Genomic DNA, 18,546 nt, shown 5'->3' with positions numbered 1-18,546 from the left:
CCCAACCCCCCCCCCCCTAACTTTCAGATTTTATCAGCAAACCCCTTCAATTTTGAGACTTTGCCAAAAAGAACCACTAAAGTAGGGGGTTTTCTGATAAAATCTCAAAGTTAAAAGGGGTTATCAAAATAATACTTAACTTTGAAAATATCAAAAAAAGCCCTTTTAACTTTATGTGGGGCTATCCAATAATCGTCCAAAGTTAAGGGTTTTTAAAAATATATTTAGGTCAAAATATGTCTTTCAAACCTTTGATTTTTTTTAATAAATATTTCTAATCTTCATTGGTCAAACTACAAATTGTACCGGTCTAGTTGATTTCTATGGTTAATTGCGGATAGATCCTAATACTATTTGCCAAATTTGTTGGGATTCTCCCCAAATCTTGTTGGGAATTTAACGCCGAAATCCCTAATGCAACAGAAACGCAGAATAAAAAAAAGTACACCAAGTTTTAACGAGGTTCGGCAACTGCCTACGTCCTCGGGAGCCACACAATAAATTTCTTATTAATCTAACAAGAAATTACAATTCAGAGCGAATCTCAAACTTGAGATTCCTCAAATAAATTTAATCTTTACCGTAGCTACAGTAAGATTCCCTTCTCTCTTTAAATACCCCTCTTTACTTCTTTCTCCCCTCTTTAATTTCTTCCTTAATGATTTCACTTTCGAAATCACGACAAAGAGAGAGCGCTGGAGAAAAATCGCGAGAAAGGGGAGGAGTTCCGCCGCCTCTGATTTTGCACGAGAAGATGAGGAGAAGAAGCTTAAATCTCGGGCTTGGGGTTTCCCCTTTTATAGGGAACCCCTAGCCAGCTCACGACAGGCTGTCGTGAGTTGTCCTCAAACTCGCCTGCACGTCGCGTGGGCCTCGCTTGCTCAAGATCCGCCTGCAGCTGTCGTCGAACTCGCCAGACCAAGATTCGCCTGCTCGAGAGTTTCGCCTGCAGCGACCACGAACTCGCCTACTCAAAGAATCCGCCTGCTCGATCACGAGCTCGCCTGCTCAAGAGGTCGCGAACCGCTGGACCTCGAGCTCGCCTGCAAGGTTTGGGCTTCACCCCCAAAGCTAACAAATCTCATAATGAAGACTGCGAGTGTTGACTAGGAATATTGAACAGCTAGTCAATGTTGGAGAATGCAAAGGGTAGAAGTTTGAAGGGTTAATGTATAGGAAGATGAAATGATGTATTAATGGTTAGCTTCTTGAACTTTTCTTTGGACCTTATAATAAGGTATGTGCTAGTGTTAAAAAAGTCATCCTCTAAAGAGAGGGAGGATTCTCTTAGAACTCTTGAGGGATCGGTGTTTTCGGGTTCTTTGAGATATGTGGTGTGATAGTAGGCCTCGTAGAGCTCTTGAGTGATCGGTGTTTTTGGGTTCCTTGAGAGATGTGAGGATTTTCAAGTTTGTGCATGCAAAACTTATATCATTATTATTGGTTGTATTGATTTGTGAAGATAGTGGATTGCTCTGCTTAGAGAATCATGGATGTAGGCATGTTTGGCCGATTCACGTTAAAAATACTTTGTGTTGTGCTTGCGCTCTTGTGTGCTCCAATAATCCCAACAAAATTTAACTTAGAACAATGTAATTCTATTGTTGTAGAAACAGCCTCTGGGTAAACTTTTTTGATTTCTTTACTTTTAGCGAAAGAGAAAATTGGTTTTTTTTTTTTTTGGCAAACATAACCCCAAAGCAAAGAGTGGAAAGTGTTATGCTATAGAACTTTAACCCTTAACCCTCACTACAATTTTGGAGGTTTGGTGTAACGGTAAAGGAATTTGACATGATGTTAGAGCAACCAAGTACGAGTCTTGTTGGTCACGATTTTCTAAGAGGATTTTAGAAAGAAATTGATACTGCTAAGTGAGTCCAACTTAATTTATATCCATAAAGGGTCTTCAACCTGTAGGGGGCGTATAGCAGACTATAAAAGTAGAACCCTCAATCCCCACATAATTTCGGAGTTTTGATATAATAATTAGGGACTTCGACATAAAGAATTTGACTAAGGGGTTCCTTTTGTAACAACAGAACTACGCGGGTAGTAACTTCAGTTCTACCTGCAATTAACACATATAATGATTATCTATCCTCCTCTTCTTTTCTTTCAGAACACACGCATAATTCTTTCTTCCCTCCTCTTCTATGAACCTAATTATATATCGTAACAAAAAATAAATACATAAATAAATAAAAGAAAGAGAGAGAGAGAGAGAGAGAGAGAGAGAGAGAGAGAGAGAGAGAGAGAGAGAGAGAGATCTTTATTGTAACTGTGCACGGTATACAATTTGGATTTGATAATGAAATATTGGGTATCAAATTAGCAAATACGAAGGGTTCGAAGGAAACCCCAATCAAATTTCACAAACTTTTTGATCTAATGAAATAGATATCTGACGAAATTAATTAAGAGATCGACGGACCTTTTGTTGCATGGACATGAGCGGAACCCCGTTAGCGTCGAGCAAAACTCGGCGGTCCCTTACGCTGAGGAGGGTGCCCTTCACCTTGAACACCACGGCCCCGTTGACGTCGGTCACGACGAAGTCGCCGTCGGTGATGCTGATCGCCTTCTTGGTGACGGTGAGGTCGACCGGATACGGTGCGCAGAACTGCGGGCCCACGATCGCCAGGGTAGCTAGGCATCGCAGCCATGGGTCGTTTCGGATCGAGTTTGGTGAGGGCGTGTGGCTTGGTAATTGAGAGGAGGAGATCTTTGGCTGGTGCTGGCAGTTTTTTTCTTAGGGCTTTTTGTTTTTAGGTCCATTTGTTTACCTAGCTTTATCTTTAAACCCAAGTATTATTAGTTATATCTTTACACCCAACTTTTTTTTTGTATTTATCTTTAAACCTAATTTTCTTATATAGGGGGACCCACATATGAGAATAATATATTTTGGAATTGGGTTTAAAGATAAATACAAAAAGAAAGTTGGGTTTAAAGATACACCTAATAATTCTTGGGCTTAAAGATAAAACTAGGTAAACAAATGGACCTAAAAACAAAAAGACTTTTTTTTATACGCTGGCATGAGGTGTGGACAGTTTTATAGATGCACCCAAGAGTTTTTATTTTAGGGCCCGTTTCAATAAAAGTATTGAAAGTAAGAAATAGATTACAGAAATAACTTTTAAAACTATGAAATAGGAAGTAGCGAAAATAACATTTTTTTGTTTGTTTCATATATTTTTAGAAGTAATGAAAGTAGAACTTCTTCCTCTTCATTTACTTTTTTGTTTGTTTCATGTATTCTTTCTGATATTGCTTTTTTTTTTTTTAACTTTCTGGAGTTTTTAAACCAATTTGGTCTCTGTACGCGGGCTTCATACTCAAATTAATCCTCGTCCTTTATTTTTTCCAACTTGGTTCTTCTGTTGGGGCTTTATACTCAAATTTGTCTTCTAACTTTACTTTTTCTCGAATTAATTTTCGTATTGGGGTTTCATATTCAAATTGGTCCCTCTATTTTACTTTAACTTCCAGCATTTTTCAGTTAGGGTTTGTGACCCTAATCTAAGTGAGTGAGGGGAAATGAATATAAAAATTGAAAGATTTCTATTTTTATAATTAAAAATAAAGATTATATGAATGGGTTTTTTAATATAATTTAAGAGGTATTTTGGTCTTTTTAGATCGCGTGACATACCTAGGGGGACCGGTTAGAGTATAAAACCCCAGTACGCTAACCAATTGGAGTATGAAACCCCAATATAAGGACCAAATTGGTCTTTTAGCTAGGCTTTTTTTTAAAGAAAACCTTGGTTAGGGAGAGCTTCAATCAGTGTGGCCCAGAGTTAGGATCTCCACTTAACCAATAAAATCCCACGTGCTGAGCCCCACCTTTAATCCTACACAAAACCAAATGAATATGGGACTGGAATCAAACCCATACGGTCTAGGTGTTGGAAATTCGTGCTAAATACATGCAAAATACGTAACAGAAGACTGTATGTATAATAATACTAAGCATGTAGAGAGCATGAAAAATAAGCTAGGACCATCCTAATTAACTAAGCATGTAGAGAGCATGAAAAATAAGCTAGGACCATCCTAATTAAATCTAACATGATCCCTATATTAAAGAGAGCATACAAGAGTTAGAAAGTCATACTTTCGAAGCGTGATTCGATGGAAAATCGAACAATCCCTAGCTCTTGCTCCTTGTAGTAGTAAATCTCTTCGTAGTGGATCTCTAAGTCTTCAAGTGAGCTTGATAAAATCGGAGTCTTCTTGAGACACAAGGCAAGATATCCACTCCGGGGTACTTTAAAATCCTACTACTTCCTCTTACTCAAAGATTGTTAGAGTTTAGTTAGAGGTAGATCCCTCTTCTTTTCTTTTATGGAAAGCAACTATGAATAAACCATTTATTTCATTTTTTTCATTAATCATGAAAGAAGAAAGAGAGCTCATATTTATAGAGAAAGAATATGTCATGATATGAATGACTCATCCTATGAGTCACACCATGAGTTATCAAAACAATGATTCTCTCATGAGTCATGCAATGATGAATGACTCATCCTATGAGTCACACCATGAGTTATCAAAACAATGATTCTCTCATGAGTCATGCAATGACTCATCTCATGAGTCATGCAATGAATCATGAAGAATCAAAACTATGTGCTAAAACCATGTTCCCAAACCATACAACCTTAATGACTCATCTCATGACTCATTAATCAATGTATAATAAAGTACGTATTTCATAAATAAAAATACCACATCAATACGGTATTTTGTAATTTTCCAATCATTAACTAATAAGTCATCATATGACCAAAATGTCAATGAGTTGACCAAAAGTCAACTATTGACCAAAAAGTCAACCAGTTGACTAAAACTTAACTTTATGGGGAAAATACTGGAATTTATTTCTTAAGCACATAGCATTCTGATTTTACCGATACATATAACCGTTTATGTGTATCCGGTGAAAATCATATATGCGTATCAATCATACGCATTACTCTATAAATTTGTATTTCATATGATTTAAGTACGCGCTTGGTGTGACTCTAGAGCCCAACTTAAGAACTCGGCAGTGGATGATATCCATAAGTACAACAGATGTGCTAGTCACACATAAAGACTACCCGGGTATAAGTTGTGATAAATGTCTGTAAGATGCTTACACAATTTTATCAGGACCACTCAGCGATAATACCGTACAGTCCGGTCTCTTTATCAAACCATGTCAAACTATTGAGACTGGGGTATGAAAAACTGTCAAACCCTAATTGCTCAATTAGTGTTTGTTGATATTAAACTCATAACCTATAAGTAATTGCTCAATTAGTGTTTGTTGATATTAAACTCATAACCTATAAGATCAAACTGACACTCAGTTTATCTTATTTACCTCAGCCAAGGATTTAAACTGACAATCAGTTTATCTTATTTACCTCGGCCAAGGATTTCCAGGTTATAGTTATATCAAACAATCTTATGATATCAACCCCTTATACTGGGAGAGAAGAATCTCATCTTGGTATCTCAATATCTACTTATGCCTCGGGATGCACCTAACAAGAACCGTTATGCACAACTCGATGAGAACTGTGGTTAGGTAAAAGTCTATGTACATCTATACTGACATGTAAGATATTACACTCATACCTCAGGTCATGAGACTACTTTGTACTATATCACTTGAGAACTTCTTTTTGACAGTTAAGTATAATTACCAACTAGATGTTCTCGGTGAGTCGTTCAGTCAACTCATTCACTAATGAGTCACCTGTATACTGTATATTGATGTCTTACATCAATGATCTAAGAGATGGATCATCATCCTTCCAAAGGAGAAATAGAATATACACTATTCTTCCCAAAGTGATGATGTCCCATTTCAACACTTCATCGACTAGGAACATTTTAGAATATATGTTAGCGACAAATCAGATCTCTTCGTTACGATCATATTTGAAATGTCTAATAGTTTAGTATCATTCTAAGGACTTTATCTGTATTAAAATACCAGATAAATCTGACCAAAATAGCATACTACCATTTTGAACAAGGATGTTATATTCATATAGGTCCTATTATAATATACAATTATTACCTGCAGGGTACCTATATCTAACACTAGGATCACAATGATTCAGGCAACCCACATGAACCACCCCTTGGTGGCAATAATGATCCTTAAATCTATGTATTATAAGATAGGAATCTTATACACACACCACCCCAGTTAAATTTGGGGTCAAAGAAATCTCAAATCATTAACTTTGTCAAAAAAAATCCCTAAATCATAACTACAATGTAAAATATAAATAAATATCGTATGTTTGTAGTTTTGTAAATATTACTATTTAGAGATAGTTTTGCAAATATGCATGATTTATAGAAAGAGAGAGAGAGTATATATATATATATATATATATATATATTATATATATATTATAATTATATATACATGTATAATATATACAACTAATTACTCTACCTATATAGATATATATATATATATAGACAATATGAGTTATGCTTTCCTGGTACCAAACACAAAAACGATTATGCTTGGTAGTATGGTGTCACATCCCCCTCCAACTTCATTTGGGGACACCTATCTTTCTATGCTTAATTGATCTGATGAGGATTGACACATCACTACAGCATAAATTTGTGCTTGGCTTACCAGCATACCCATTTTTCATTATATCTATTATATATATATATATATATACATATAAATATATATATATATAATAATTATATATTATATAATATCTACTACTTACTACTTATTATCCTATATACAACATTATATGTATATATAATATATATTATATATTATTATAGGAAGGTTCTAATAAAAACCTCCTTAAGCCTAAAAAACTGAAAACTACACCTTACATCCAATGGCTAGATTCAGTCAAACAGTCAACATACACATGCATTATTCATAGCTCATTTAACAGCATTAATACATCAACGCCATGAATCCAGATTCACTGTAGTGAATCTGGATTCACTGCAGTAATTCAAGACTACGTTAGGGGAGGAATTCTGTGTTCACTTTGCTCCCAGTAATTTCAAGATACGTTCGAGGTATGTGAATCTGGATTCATGCGTTTGACGGTATCTGCCTCCTCCTTACTTCTCTAAAATCTGCGATTTCACTGCGTTTGACTCTCGTCAATTAATGACTGTTAATTAATGCATTTGTCTGTTGCTGTTGACTTGAATCCAGCATTGCTTCATCTTAGATCCAATGGCGTGAAGTGAGTTTTTTAGTTTTTTAGCTAACGGATGTTTTTTATTAGAACCGTTCCTCCCCTCTTGCTCTCCTATATACTTATTATATAATATAATATATATATTATTATAATATATATATATATTATATTATATAATATATATATATATATATTATATATGAGAAAAATGGGTATGCTTGGTACCAAGCACAAATTTTATGCTTAGTAGTGAGGTGTCTCATTCTCATCCATTCATTCAATTGGGGGGACCACATTCACCCATGTGAATGTGGTCCCCCCATTTGAATGAGTGGAGGATAATATGCCACTTTACTACCAAGCACAAATTGTGTGCTTGGTACCAAGCATACTCATATTCCTCTGTATATAAATATATAAAAGCCTGCAAATCTAACTTATATATAACATTGTCTTTTTTATGGGTTTTTCTACAATTTATAACTCAGGCAGCAACTTGGAAGCTCTGTGTGAAAATGCTCGTTGAAATTCTAAAGTTAATCTGATAAAATATTCTCACGTCACCTTCCCATCGTTGCTCTACGCTAGAACTAGAATATCTTAGCTTAATAATTAAATTTGGATGCTTCATCCTTGTCGGCAGCAAGATGCTTCTCAATTACATCACTTTTTGGAAAGTACAATGCACATGAACGAAGGTCAAATTTTAAGAGTGCTGCTACGGGGACCCAAAATATGGGACCAAGGGAGGGGACAAGTGAGGTGTCCCCTCCCTATTGCATAACGAGTTGGCATGAGTTGGCATAGCCAACTCATTATGCAATAGGGAGGGGACACCTCAACTGTCCCCTCCATTGGTCCCATATTTTGGATCCTTAAATCATTTTCCATATGGAAAGAGATATGGAAAATATCCTAATCGAACTGTATTAAATTTTCTTTTGAATTCTTTCTTTCTCGAATTTATTGCTACCGTTTTGTTTTTTAAGCAAAGATTATAGTTTGATTGTAAAACTTAAACCTTCTATAGTTTAATCTTGTATCTCCTGCATTTAAAAACATTTCAATAGTATAATTTAAAGTAACATTTCAATAGTATAATTTAAAAACCTTTCTAAAAACTAAAACACTCTTGATTACCCAAATATTTAAATGTTGCACATGAATGCCCTATAATTGAAAACATCCGGTCGATATTTTCTCTATGTATCCAAGAGTATCATACAATAGTTGGTATTAAAGTAAAACTTCTAGAAACCTTAGGGCATTTAATTGAGCCCATTTACAAACGAAGGATATTTATACGCCATATTTGGTAAACAAGAGGGCAACAATGCGCAATATTTTTAAACTTTGTGGCATCTATTTGTAACATTTAAATACGTTGGAACATTTAAACAGACTATTTTAAAATAAAGACCACTTAAGTGCAAAGTTAGAGACGCTAGGGCATTTAAGTGCAATTTAGCACAAATCCAAGAGCATATAACTTTGGCATATAACACTATTTTGAACTCAAAAGCACATAACCAAAGTCAATATAAAAACAAATCCAAAACTGTTATTGGCGATGCAAACAGATGAATCTCTCACGTTAATAACACAATCAATCCAAAGAGAAATTAAAAAAAAAAATTCAGCAATAAACAACAACAAACATCAAAAGAACTTCAAGACACCAAAACTTCTCCTCGGAGAAAGAACCCAACGAACTTTAGCAGAGCTTGGCGAGGTCCTTCGCGGGGCCAGGGTGAGCCTTGGCGAACTCGACCAGCTCGTTGTAGTCGATGAAGCCGTCGCCATCGGTGTCAATCTCGGACATCTTGACCTTAATCTCGTCGGGGTTGGTGTTGCCGGAGCCAAGAGACTTGAGAGCGTCCGCGATCTCAGCGGGCGATATCTTGCCGTCGCCGTTGGCGTCGAAACGCTTGAAGATTTTCTGCATCTCCTCTTCGGAAACGGCCATAATGCTAAATTGTGGTTCGGATAATTTCTAGGCGGAGAGAGATGAAATGAAAAGGGAATTAATTGATGCAGAGAGATTGAGAAGGCGTTGGAGTTTATAGTGATAAGTTGTGGGGGAGAGCTTCGGAGAGTTTGTCGGATCGCCCGTCGGACGCGGGTATTCTCTTTTGAAAGAGCCAGTCAAATATAATAATAACAATAATAATGGCCGCGAGTAATCCGGATAGTTAATTGGTGTTTAGTAAAATAACGAAGGAGAGAGAATTTCTCATAAACAAATATTTGCTCTATTTTAAATTCAAAGTTGCTTCAGATTAATGCAAATTTTCTTGGGAAACACTTCTTGGAAAAAACAGACACTTTTCAACAGTCATTTGTCTATTCATATTTTAATAAATTTGAAAATTTAAAATAATAATAATAAATATAAATTCAAAATATATACTAAAAAGTTAGAATATTTAAGCAGAAGCGGCAAGTGTGCAAAATGCTAAGTGCGTCTAATAATCGCGAATTATATATTCGCACTACCCGCACGTGGGTTTAGAAGCCTATACTTTGATCTATTTATCAAATCCCAATAATCATTAAATGCTTTTAAACCTCTAAAAAGAATGCTCAAATATCCGATGCGGGACTATCTTGTTTTTACAAATAAATACTAACAGCTGGGAGGTTCCAATATAGCTCTCGTGATTTTAGATTCGCTTCGGAGTTGAGTTATAAAAAAGGGGGGAAGATAAATCTATTTTATTTAAATGAACTAGTCCATGTGTATGCTGCGTAAAAGCAAATTAAACTTTTTCTGCATACTGGTTACTTAATTTTATATTACTTTTATTAATATCTAAAGCCTAATGAATTGCATAGTACTATTGGCTTAACAAAAACAAAACTATCAGTTTTATTTATTTATCCAATTTTTAATATATAATTAATATAATTATAGGAAGTTTTAAATACTATTTGAACTAGTACTCTTTGTTAGAAAAAATGATTTTAAATCATGCATGATACGAATTAAGATTCTTATGATCATTCAAGATGTACACAGCTCATTTTAAAAATGGTAATATGTTCAGAATTATTATGAGATGAGGGAGGCCTTTGGCCTCCCCCTCATTATCCCTCCATTCACACCCCATTATGGTGATGTAACACCCCATTAAGTGATGGTGACTCTTGGGTACTCAACCTATTCACATTGATTAGTATAAATATATATCATAGGCCTTTGGCCTATGTACTTGCTTTAAACACGTTATCAGCACGAAGTGTTCTTGAATTTCTGAGCCATAAAAAAAAATATATTTCCTTCCTCTTTTGCGCATTGAGATCTGGTTCGTTGCAGCGGGAGCGTTCGACGGATCATCGCAAGGAGGCAGCGTTCTACGGATCTTTAGTATCGATCGTCCCTAGATCTGTGATCTAGAGGTAATTACTATAATCCGTAGAATAATATATGGCAGCTGAAAAATTAACAAGGAAAAAAAATTTTTTGTTACTGTTCACCGAGGGTTACTGTTCACTCGGGAATTTTTTTTAAAGCAATTTTATTGTTGTTCATCTAATCTAATTGCTTTCATTATTTGTTGGCATAACTAGTAATTAATACTATTAGTTAATTGCTAATAAAAAAAAATTTATGTGCTCATGTTGATGAAACTGGCGAGAAGTTCTGCGGCTTCTGCTAGTTTGTAAAAATTCATATATTGTGTTAAATTTGCACATTTACGCTGATAACATTTCCTATTTTCATGAATATTATTTGGTTTTGCTTAGTATTAACGGAAGTGACCATTGCTAGGGAAATGCTCTTAAATTACATATTCTTGAGAAGAAAACAGTAACACCAACACCAAGGTATTATTGTATATGTCCAGTTAACATGACATAAAATCATATTTGGCCCCTATAGTTTTTAATGCTATTCTTTAAACACATATACATTTTTCTAATGGAATGCTAAACCCTTGGTTGTTTCAGAGTTTCCATTCAGGGCACTTGCATTATTTTTTTAATCATCACTTGTTATTTTCAAGTTCAAACTCACAATTTCTACATGATATTAAAAGTATTAAGTAGGCAGTATCGCATAGAAACAAAAAGAAGTCTAGAAAAAAAAGTATTCCATTGAAGACGAAGGTATTTTTGCAAAATGCAGGGAGCCCCTAGGGTTTTCCAAATTGTATTTTAATTTTATGTTTTTTGTTATCTTTGGACTGTATAATCGGACTTTGGACACTTTTTATTTTTTGGTGACGGGCTGATCCACGCAACATGTTTATTGCATGAATTTTTAATTCCTTATTATTAATTCATGTCTTTCAAATGCATAGATAAAATGGCTAAAATAGCGAGCGTTGATTTCGAAGTCCTTGACGCTGCTGGCAAGAATTATTTGAGTTGGCATGTGGACCTGAAGTTCCACTTACGTGCCCAGGGCTTATTAGCCACAATTTCAACTCCTGCTCCATCGGCTCAGGTCACTGTTACGGGTAATGCTGTAAATAATGCTGAGGTTGCTACTACAGTGATCGTCTCTGATATAGATAAGGCGAAAGCCATTATCTACATCAGGAGACATATTGATCGGACCCTGAAGGCCGAATACCTGACTGTAGAGGACCCAAAGGAATTGTGGACTGCACTTGAGGACCGATACAAACATCAGAAAGATGTGATCCTCCCACGTGCACGTTATGAGTGGGAAAACCTCCGACTTCAGGACTTTAAGTCCGTAGCTGAGTATAACTCAGCACTTCATAATATCACCTCACGCCTGAAGTTGTGTGGTGAAGAAGTTTCGGAGGAACGCATGTTGGAGAAGACTTACACATCCTTCCACGAGAAGGATGCAATCCTCATGCAATAGTACCACGAACGAAAGTTCAAAAAGTATTCTGAATTGCACTCCACCCTTCTGATGGCGGAGCAAAACAGAGAATTGCTTTTGGCCACTCATAACCTACGCCCTGCAGGCTCAGCTCCACCACCCGAAGCTCACATGTTTTCTTCCCAGAAGCAGAAGAAAAAGCATAAGGGTAAATTCAACAAGGGGAAAGCCCCTAAGTGGCAGGTCAGATGTCCACCCCAGAAAAACAACCCTCCCCAGAGCAGCAATAGTAAGGGAAAGAAGAAGTGGAAGAAGAAGACAACTGAGCTGACGTCCATTCCCAAGAACACTTGGGAGGATAAATGCCACAAATGTGGCATGACTAGACATTGGTCCAGAAACTGTCGCACTCCGCGACACCTCCAAGATCTGTATCTAGCGAGCCTGAAGTCTACTGTTGAAACAAATCTGGTGGAAAAGCAGCCGTCTACTCAGTTCACTGCTGATGACTTCGAAATGGATGATCTTCTAGACTAGATCCATGTTATCTTTATATGCATTTAAATTCTCATAGTACTTTCATCTTTAGTTCTTTACTTTCCATGTAATGCACTTTACTTTTCAATAAAGATAGTTATTTTCTTTAGATTAAAATATTGCATTCATGTTATAGATGAAGTGTGAGTGCCTTGTGGACAGTGCCTCGACGCACACAATCCTTCGCGAAAGAAGCTATTTCAATAGCTTATATGATTATGACGATCCCGTAATTACGATTTCGGGACTATCTAACATAATAGAAGGATTTGGTGAAGTCATCATTCACCGTCTTCACTGCTGCATTGATCACCGGCTCGTGTTGGAACCAACTTGAGGGAACAGTCCCGAAACTAATGGATACCATGTTTGCACCCACTTTCTTCTCTTTGGGCTGCTTCATGGTGATAATCCCAACATCGATTAGGGCCTGAATCTTATCTTTGAGAGCGTAGCATACCTTGGTGGGATGGTGCACCGTTCGGTGGAATGCACAGTATTTCGGATCGTTGACCCTCTTGGCATTTTCTTGATCCTGAATCGGTGGCAACTTGATCTTGTTGTTCTGAACGAGGTATTTGAAGATACCCGGGATTGCCATTCTTCGACGAAATTTAAACTTTGGCATAACAGACTGGGTCACCCAGGATCAGCAATGATGCACCACATCGTGATCCAATCAAGTGGACACAACCTGAAGAACCTGAAGATTCTTCAGAAGGGTGATTACTCATGTCTATCTTGTTTCCAAGGTAAACTGATCACGAGACCTTCCCTTCTGAAAGTGGGATTAGAGTCTCCTAGCTTCTTGGAGAGAATACATGGCGATATTTGTGGGCCTATTCACCCCGCAAGTGGACCATTTAGGTACTTTATGGTACTTATAGATGCATCAACCAAGTGGTCTTACGTGTGCCTTTTGTCCACCCGCAACTTAGCTTTTTCAAAGCTATTGGCACAAATTATTAAGTTGCGGGCTCATTTCCCCGATAATCAAATCAAGAAATTACGTCTTGATAATGCGGGAGAATTCACTTCACAAGTCTTTCAAGACTATTGCCTAGCAACTGGCATCGAAGTTGAACATCCTGTAGCACATGTTCACACCCAGAACGGGTTAGCAGAATCTCTAATTAAGAGATTGCAATGGATTGCTCGTCCATTGTTGATGCAATCACAGTTGCCTGTTGAGGCTTGGGGTCATGCCATATTGCATGCCGCTTCGCTTATCAGAATACGACCCTCTGGTGGCCATATTTTGTCACCAATGCAGCTTGCTTATGGTGCACCTCCGAATATCTCACATTTGAGAGTGTTTGGTTGTGCAGTTTACGTCCCAATTGCTCCTTCACAAAGGACCAAAATGGGTCCACATCGTCGTTTGGGTATCTATATAGGGTTTGATTCGCCCTCTATAATAAGATACCTCGAACCCCAGACGGGTGACGCATTTAAAACACGTCTTGATGATTGTGAATTTGTTGAGGATTCATTTCCTAAACTTGGCACACAGTCCAGGAAGCCTGACGCTTCTAAGACCATTTCTTGGAACACCAAGACTTTGTCTCATTATGATCCGCGTACTAGTCAATGTGAAGATGAGATCCTAAAGATTCTTCATCTTCAGAATACAGTACATTTACTTCCGGATAAATTCACTGATAACCAGAAGATTGTCAGATCACACGTCCCTGCTGTCAACACGCCAGCTAGGATTGACATCCCCAAAGATGGATGCAATCCGCCGGCAGCAGAAACGGCTGTACCTCAATTGAAAAGAGGACGCCCACCAGGTTCGAAGGACAAAGTCCCTCGTAAAAGAAAAAATCCTGGAGAAATAAAGATGAACCCAACACAGGATACTGAGCTCAGACCAGCTTCCTCTCCCCTCCTAGATTCCCCTGAAGAGGAACAAATAGGAGAAACATCATTAAATTTTGTACGTACTGAGGAGGTACTGGACAGAAAAAGCACAGTCGTCGACGACGACTTTGCGTTCGATATTGCCGTTCACGTCACTGAATACGACGATGACATCGAACCACGGTCTCTAGCGGAATGTAAACGCAGAGACGATTGGCCAAAGTGGAACGAGGCAATAGGAGTAGAGCTGGACTCACTCTTGAAACGCGAAGTCTTTGGACCAGTAGTCCAAACACCTAAAGGTGTAAAACCTGTGGGATATAAGTGGGTCTTCATCAGAAAAAGAAATGAACACAACGAGGTTGTGCGCTACAAAGCACGGCTTGTAGCACAAGGTTTTTCCCAAAGACCGGGAATAGACTATGAAAAAACATATTCTCCGGTTATGGATGGGAATACCTTCCGATTCCTAATAAGCCTCTCATCTCTGGAAGGCCTAGAAATGCAGCTCATGGACGTTGTGACTGCATATCTATATGGCAATATAGATAAAGATATCTATATGAAACTCCCTGAAGGATATAAAATTCCACCAGAGATAGCAGATAGACCTCGGGACGTCTATTCTGTTAGGCTTCAAAGATCATTATATGGTCTTAAGCAATCGGGGAAAATGTGGTATAACAGACTAAGTGAGTTCCTTGCTACGCAAGGATTCACAAATGATAAAGTCTGCCCGTGTATCTTTATAAAAAGATCGGGAACAGGATTCATTATAGTCGCCGTCTATGTCGACGACTTAAATCTCATTGGATCTCCTGCAGAGATCGCTGGGATATCTGAAAGCCTTAAGAATACTTTTGAAATGAAAGACCTAGGCAAAACAAAGTATTGTCTTGGCTTACAGATCGAACACCTTAAGGGTGGTATCCTGTTACACCAATCCACATATACACGGAAATTACTTAAAAATTTCCGAATGGATAAATGTCATCCTCTTAGTACACCAATGGTTGTTCGATCATTGGATGTAAAGAACGACCCCTTCCGTCCGCTGGAAGAGGGGGAGGAAATGCTAGGTCCTGAAGTACCTTACCTCAGTGCCATTGGAGCACTATTATATCTGGCTAACTGTACGCGTCCCGATATAGCGTTTTCAGTTAACCTACTAGCCAGATACAGTGCAGCGCCCACAAAGCGCCACTGGAATGGAGTTAAGCATCTTCTGCGCTACCTCCAAGGGTCTATAGACCTGGGATTATATTTCCCGAAGGGTGGGTCTCCCACCTTAATTGGTTATTCAGATGCAGGTTACAGGTCTGATCCCCACACCGAGAAATCACAAACCGGATTTGTGTTTACATTCGGTGGTACGGCCATCTCCTGGAGGTCTGTCAAGCAAACCACTGTAGCAATCTCATCCAACCATTCCGAACTCCTCGCGATCCATGAAACCAGCAAAGAATGTGTTTGGCTTCGTTCTGTCATTCAGCACATCTTAGTGTCTACCGGCCTGAAGACTGGTGACCTTGAGCCAACTACTATATTTGAAGACAATGCAGCCTGCGTTGCTCAACTTCAGTCTGGCTTCATCAAGGGTGACAAGACGAAGCACATATCTCCCAAGTTTTTCTGGACGCACGATCTTCAAGAGGAGGAGCAAGTTAAAGTACAGCAGATCCAATCATGTAATAATTTAGCTGACTTGTTCACTAAGGCTCTGCCTAGATGTACTTTTGTAAAACTTGTAAAAGGAATAGGGATGAGACATCTGAAAGACCTACAAGCCTGAAGCTTGTATGGTTCAGGGGGAGTAACCTATGGGTTGTACTCTTTTTCCTTAGGCTGATGGTTTTTTCCCACTGGGTTTTCCACAGCTAAGGTTTTAACGAGGCAAACAAGTTTACTCTGGATCCAGAAGTATCCACCCCATTAGCTTTACGAACCCTGAAGTGTTCATAAGCTAAACTCAAGGTAATGGATGGATAAGGGGGAGTATTATGAGATGAGGGAGGCCTTTGGCCTCCCCCTCATTATCCCTCCATTCACACCCCATTATGGTGATGTAACACCCCATTAAGTGAGGGTGACTCTTGGGTACTCAACCTATTCACATTGATTAGTATAAATATATATCATAGGCCTTTGGCCTATGTACTTGCTTTAAACAAGAATTTTATTTTTATTTCTCACGTTCATTTTGTTATTAATTTAAATTAATGATAAAATTAACTATGTGAGGGACATTAGAACTTCGATTTATTTCAGGACGTTACAAGCGTTAACTTGGTAGTAACATCATTACAGGCAATCATGAAAGGATCACCAATTTTAGTCATAACTCTTTAAATCGGTCGCTCTTTCTTAATCTTTCAACATATATAAGACTATACTCACACATGAATATCCAACATACATCAATCTGTCGCGCGCCTATGCGGAAGCGTTGCACGCACACACAACGAACTTGAGATCACGGAAGAAGAAAGCCACACACTTCCTGCACTCTGCACCATGGGTGTAGCAGAGGGTGTGGTGCAGGACAGATTCTGCCACACCCTGTACCGTGGGTATGGCAGAGGGTGTGATGCAGGACAGATTCTACCACACCCATGGCAGACACCACACCAGGGTGTGGTGGAGTCTGTTTTGGGTTATTCTTCATATTTTTCACAATTCCTTCGCCGTTTTCACAATTCTCCACCTCGGCGAAGTGTTCCCAACACTGAGCCGACACCAACATGAGCACCAATGTGTCGTCTCTCTAAACTCGGCTGTACCAATGTGGTTGCCTACGTACCCCCTCTCCCAAGGAATCAAGCCGCCCGTAGTTCATCCAAATGGCCGTCAACGGCCTCAACAATCACGAATATGCAACAAGTTTCGATAATGATCAAACTTGTTGCTCGGAATCACCTTAGTGAGCATATCCGCCGGATTATCCTTTGTGTGAACTTTCACACAATCAATATATATACTTGTGATTGAAAACGGACTATTAAGTGCCTTATCAATCCTAAATGGTCTCTTGTTCATTCCATATACTCTCTTCTGTAATTATTGACTTTGAACATGAATTCAAAACTCACCAACCCTATTACCGTTTCACCTACCCCCTCTCACTATTCCACCAACCCTTTATTATTTCACCAATTCTTTTATGAAGCTATAAATACCAATGAAGATGAGAGGTAAATGCATTCAGAACAGAGAGAAGAAAGAGCGAGTTGAAGAGAAAAAAGAGTTTTCTTTGAGTGTTCTCTTCTTTGTGTGAGTTTGGAGAGAGACTAAAGAGTGACCACTTTTATAATCTTCTCTTTTGTGATTGATGAAGTTCTTTACTGTTCTTGCCTGTAGACGTTGTTTGCAGGAAAAATTGCAAGAAATTTGAGAAATAAATTAATATTAATTTCTCTAACTGACTTAGGAAAAGAGTAATTACAATCTCTCAAAGTAATCTCTCTCTAACTGACTTAGGAAAAAAGTTGCAACTTTCTTATCGGTTTTTCGATTTACAAAGGAGAGAAGAATCGATGGGGATATTTCCCTTTGTTTAATGCTGGGCTCTTCGCGGTGTCGATGGGAGTTTAATTCCTGTATCCCGTTGACGATCCGAATACTTCGCTTCGTGGAATTTCGTCTTTGCTTCTTGACTTAACGTCTTGGAAGAACTTGTAAAGTAAGTTTAGAACTCTAGACGAGTTTAGAACTCTGCAAGAGAGCTGATTGCAAAAAGGAATTTCACTAGGTCAAGGATTGTTAACCTAGTGAAGGTTTTATGGAAAAAATCATTCAACTGAAGAAGCAACCTATGAGCACGAAGATGAGATGAAGGAAAAATATCCTAATTTATTTGAAGAGTCAGGTATATCAAAGTTTTGAGGACAAAACTTCTGTTAAGAGGGATAGTATATAATAATCCTATTTTTTTTTTATTAGTGATGAATACAATAGATATATTTGAATTGAAATATATTAGTTTGTAATTAAGAGTTTATGAATAGAGTTTTCTACAAATAATACTTATTAGCATAATTTTTAGGTATTATTATAAGATGTCTTGGGGGGTTTAGTGAAAACCCTAGAAACTAAAGGGGGTTTAGTGAAAACCCTAGAAACTAAAACTAAACCTAGCTGCCGTCTTGA

The 18,546-nt window shown here is 37.9% G+C and overlaps 2 protein-coding genes across 2 annotated transcripts in view; one reads left to right on the top strand and one right to left on the bottom strand.

Moving 5' to 3' along the window:
* LOC109829724 (protein LURP-one-related 10-like) overlaps positions 1–6,677 on the bottom strand; it is a 7,848-nt gene extending 1,171 nt beyond the window's left edge. Inside the window, exons 1-2 of the mRNA XM_020396764.1 lie at positions 6,659–6,677; positions 2,432–2,748 (exon numbers count right to left, since the gene is read on the bottom strand). Of these exons, the coding sequence (XP_020252353.1) occupies positions 2,432–2,748; positions 6,659–6,677 (336 nt within the window). The remainder of the gene's footprint in view (positions 1–2,431; positions 2,749–6,658) is intronic.
* On the top strand, positions 11,509–12,039 carry LOC109829723. The gene has a single exon (XM_020396763.1). It carries the CDS (start codon positions 11,509–11,511, stop codon positions 12,037–12,039), a length of 531 nt encoding a protein of 176 aa, XP_020252352.1.

Source organism: Asparagus officinalis, chromosome 2, assembly GCF_001876935.1.
Source record: "Asparagus officinalis chromosome 2, Aspof.V1, whole genome shotgun sequence".
Lineage (NCBI taxonomy): Eukaryota > Viridiplantae > Streptophyta > Magnoliopsida > Asparagales > Asparagaceae > Asparagus > Asparagus officinalis.
This window is presented reverse-complemented; position numbering and strand designations above follow the sequence as displayed.

What these genes read in the sequence shown, in the direction of transcription:
- LOC109829723 (XM_020396763.1), top strand. Translation starts at nt 11,509, where the DNA reads ATGGCTAAAATAGCGAGCGTTGATTTCGAAGTCCTTGACGCTGCTGGC.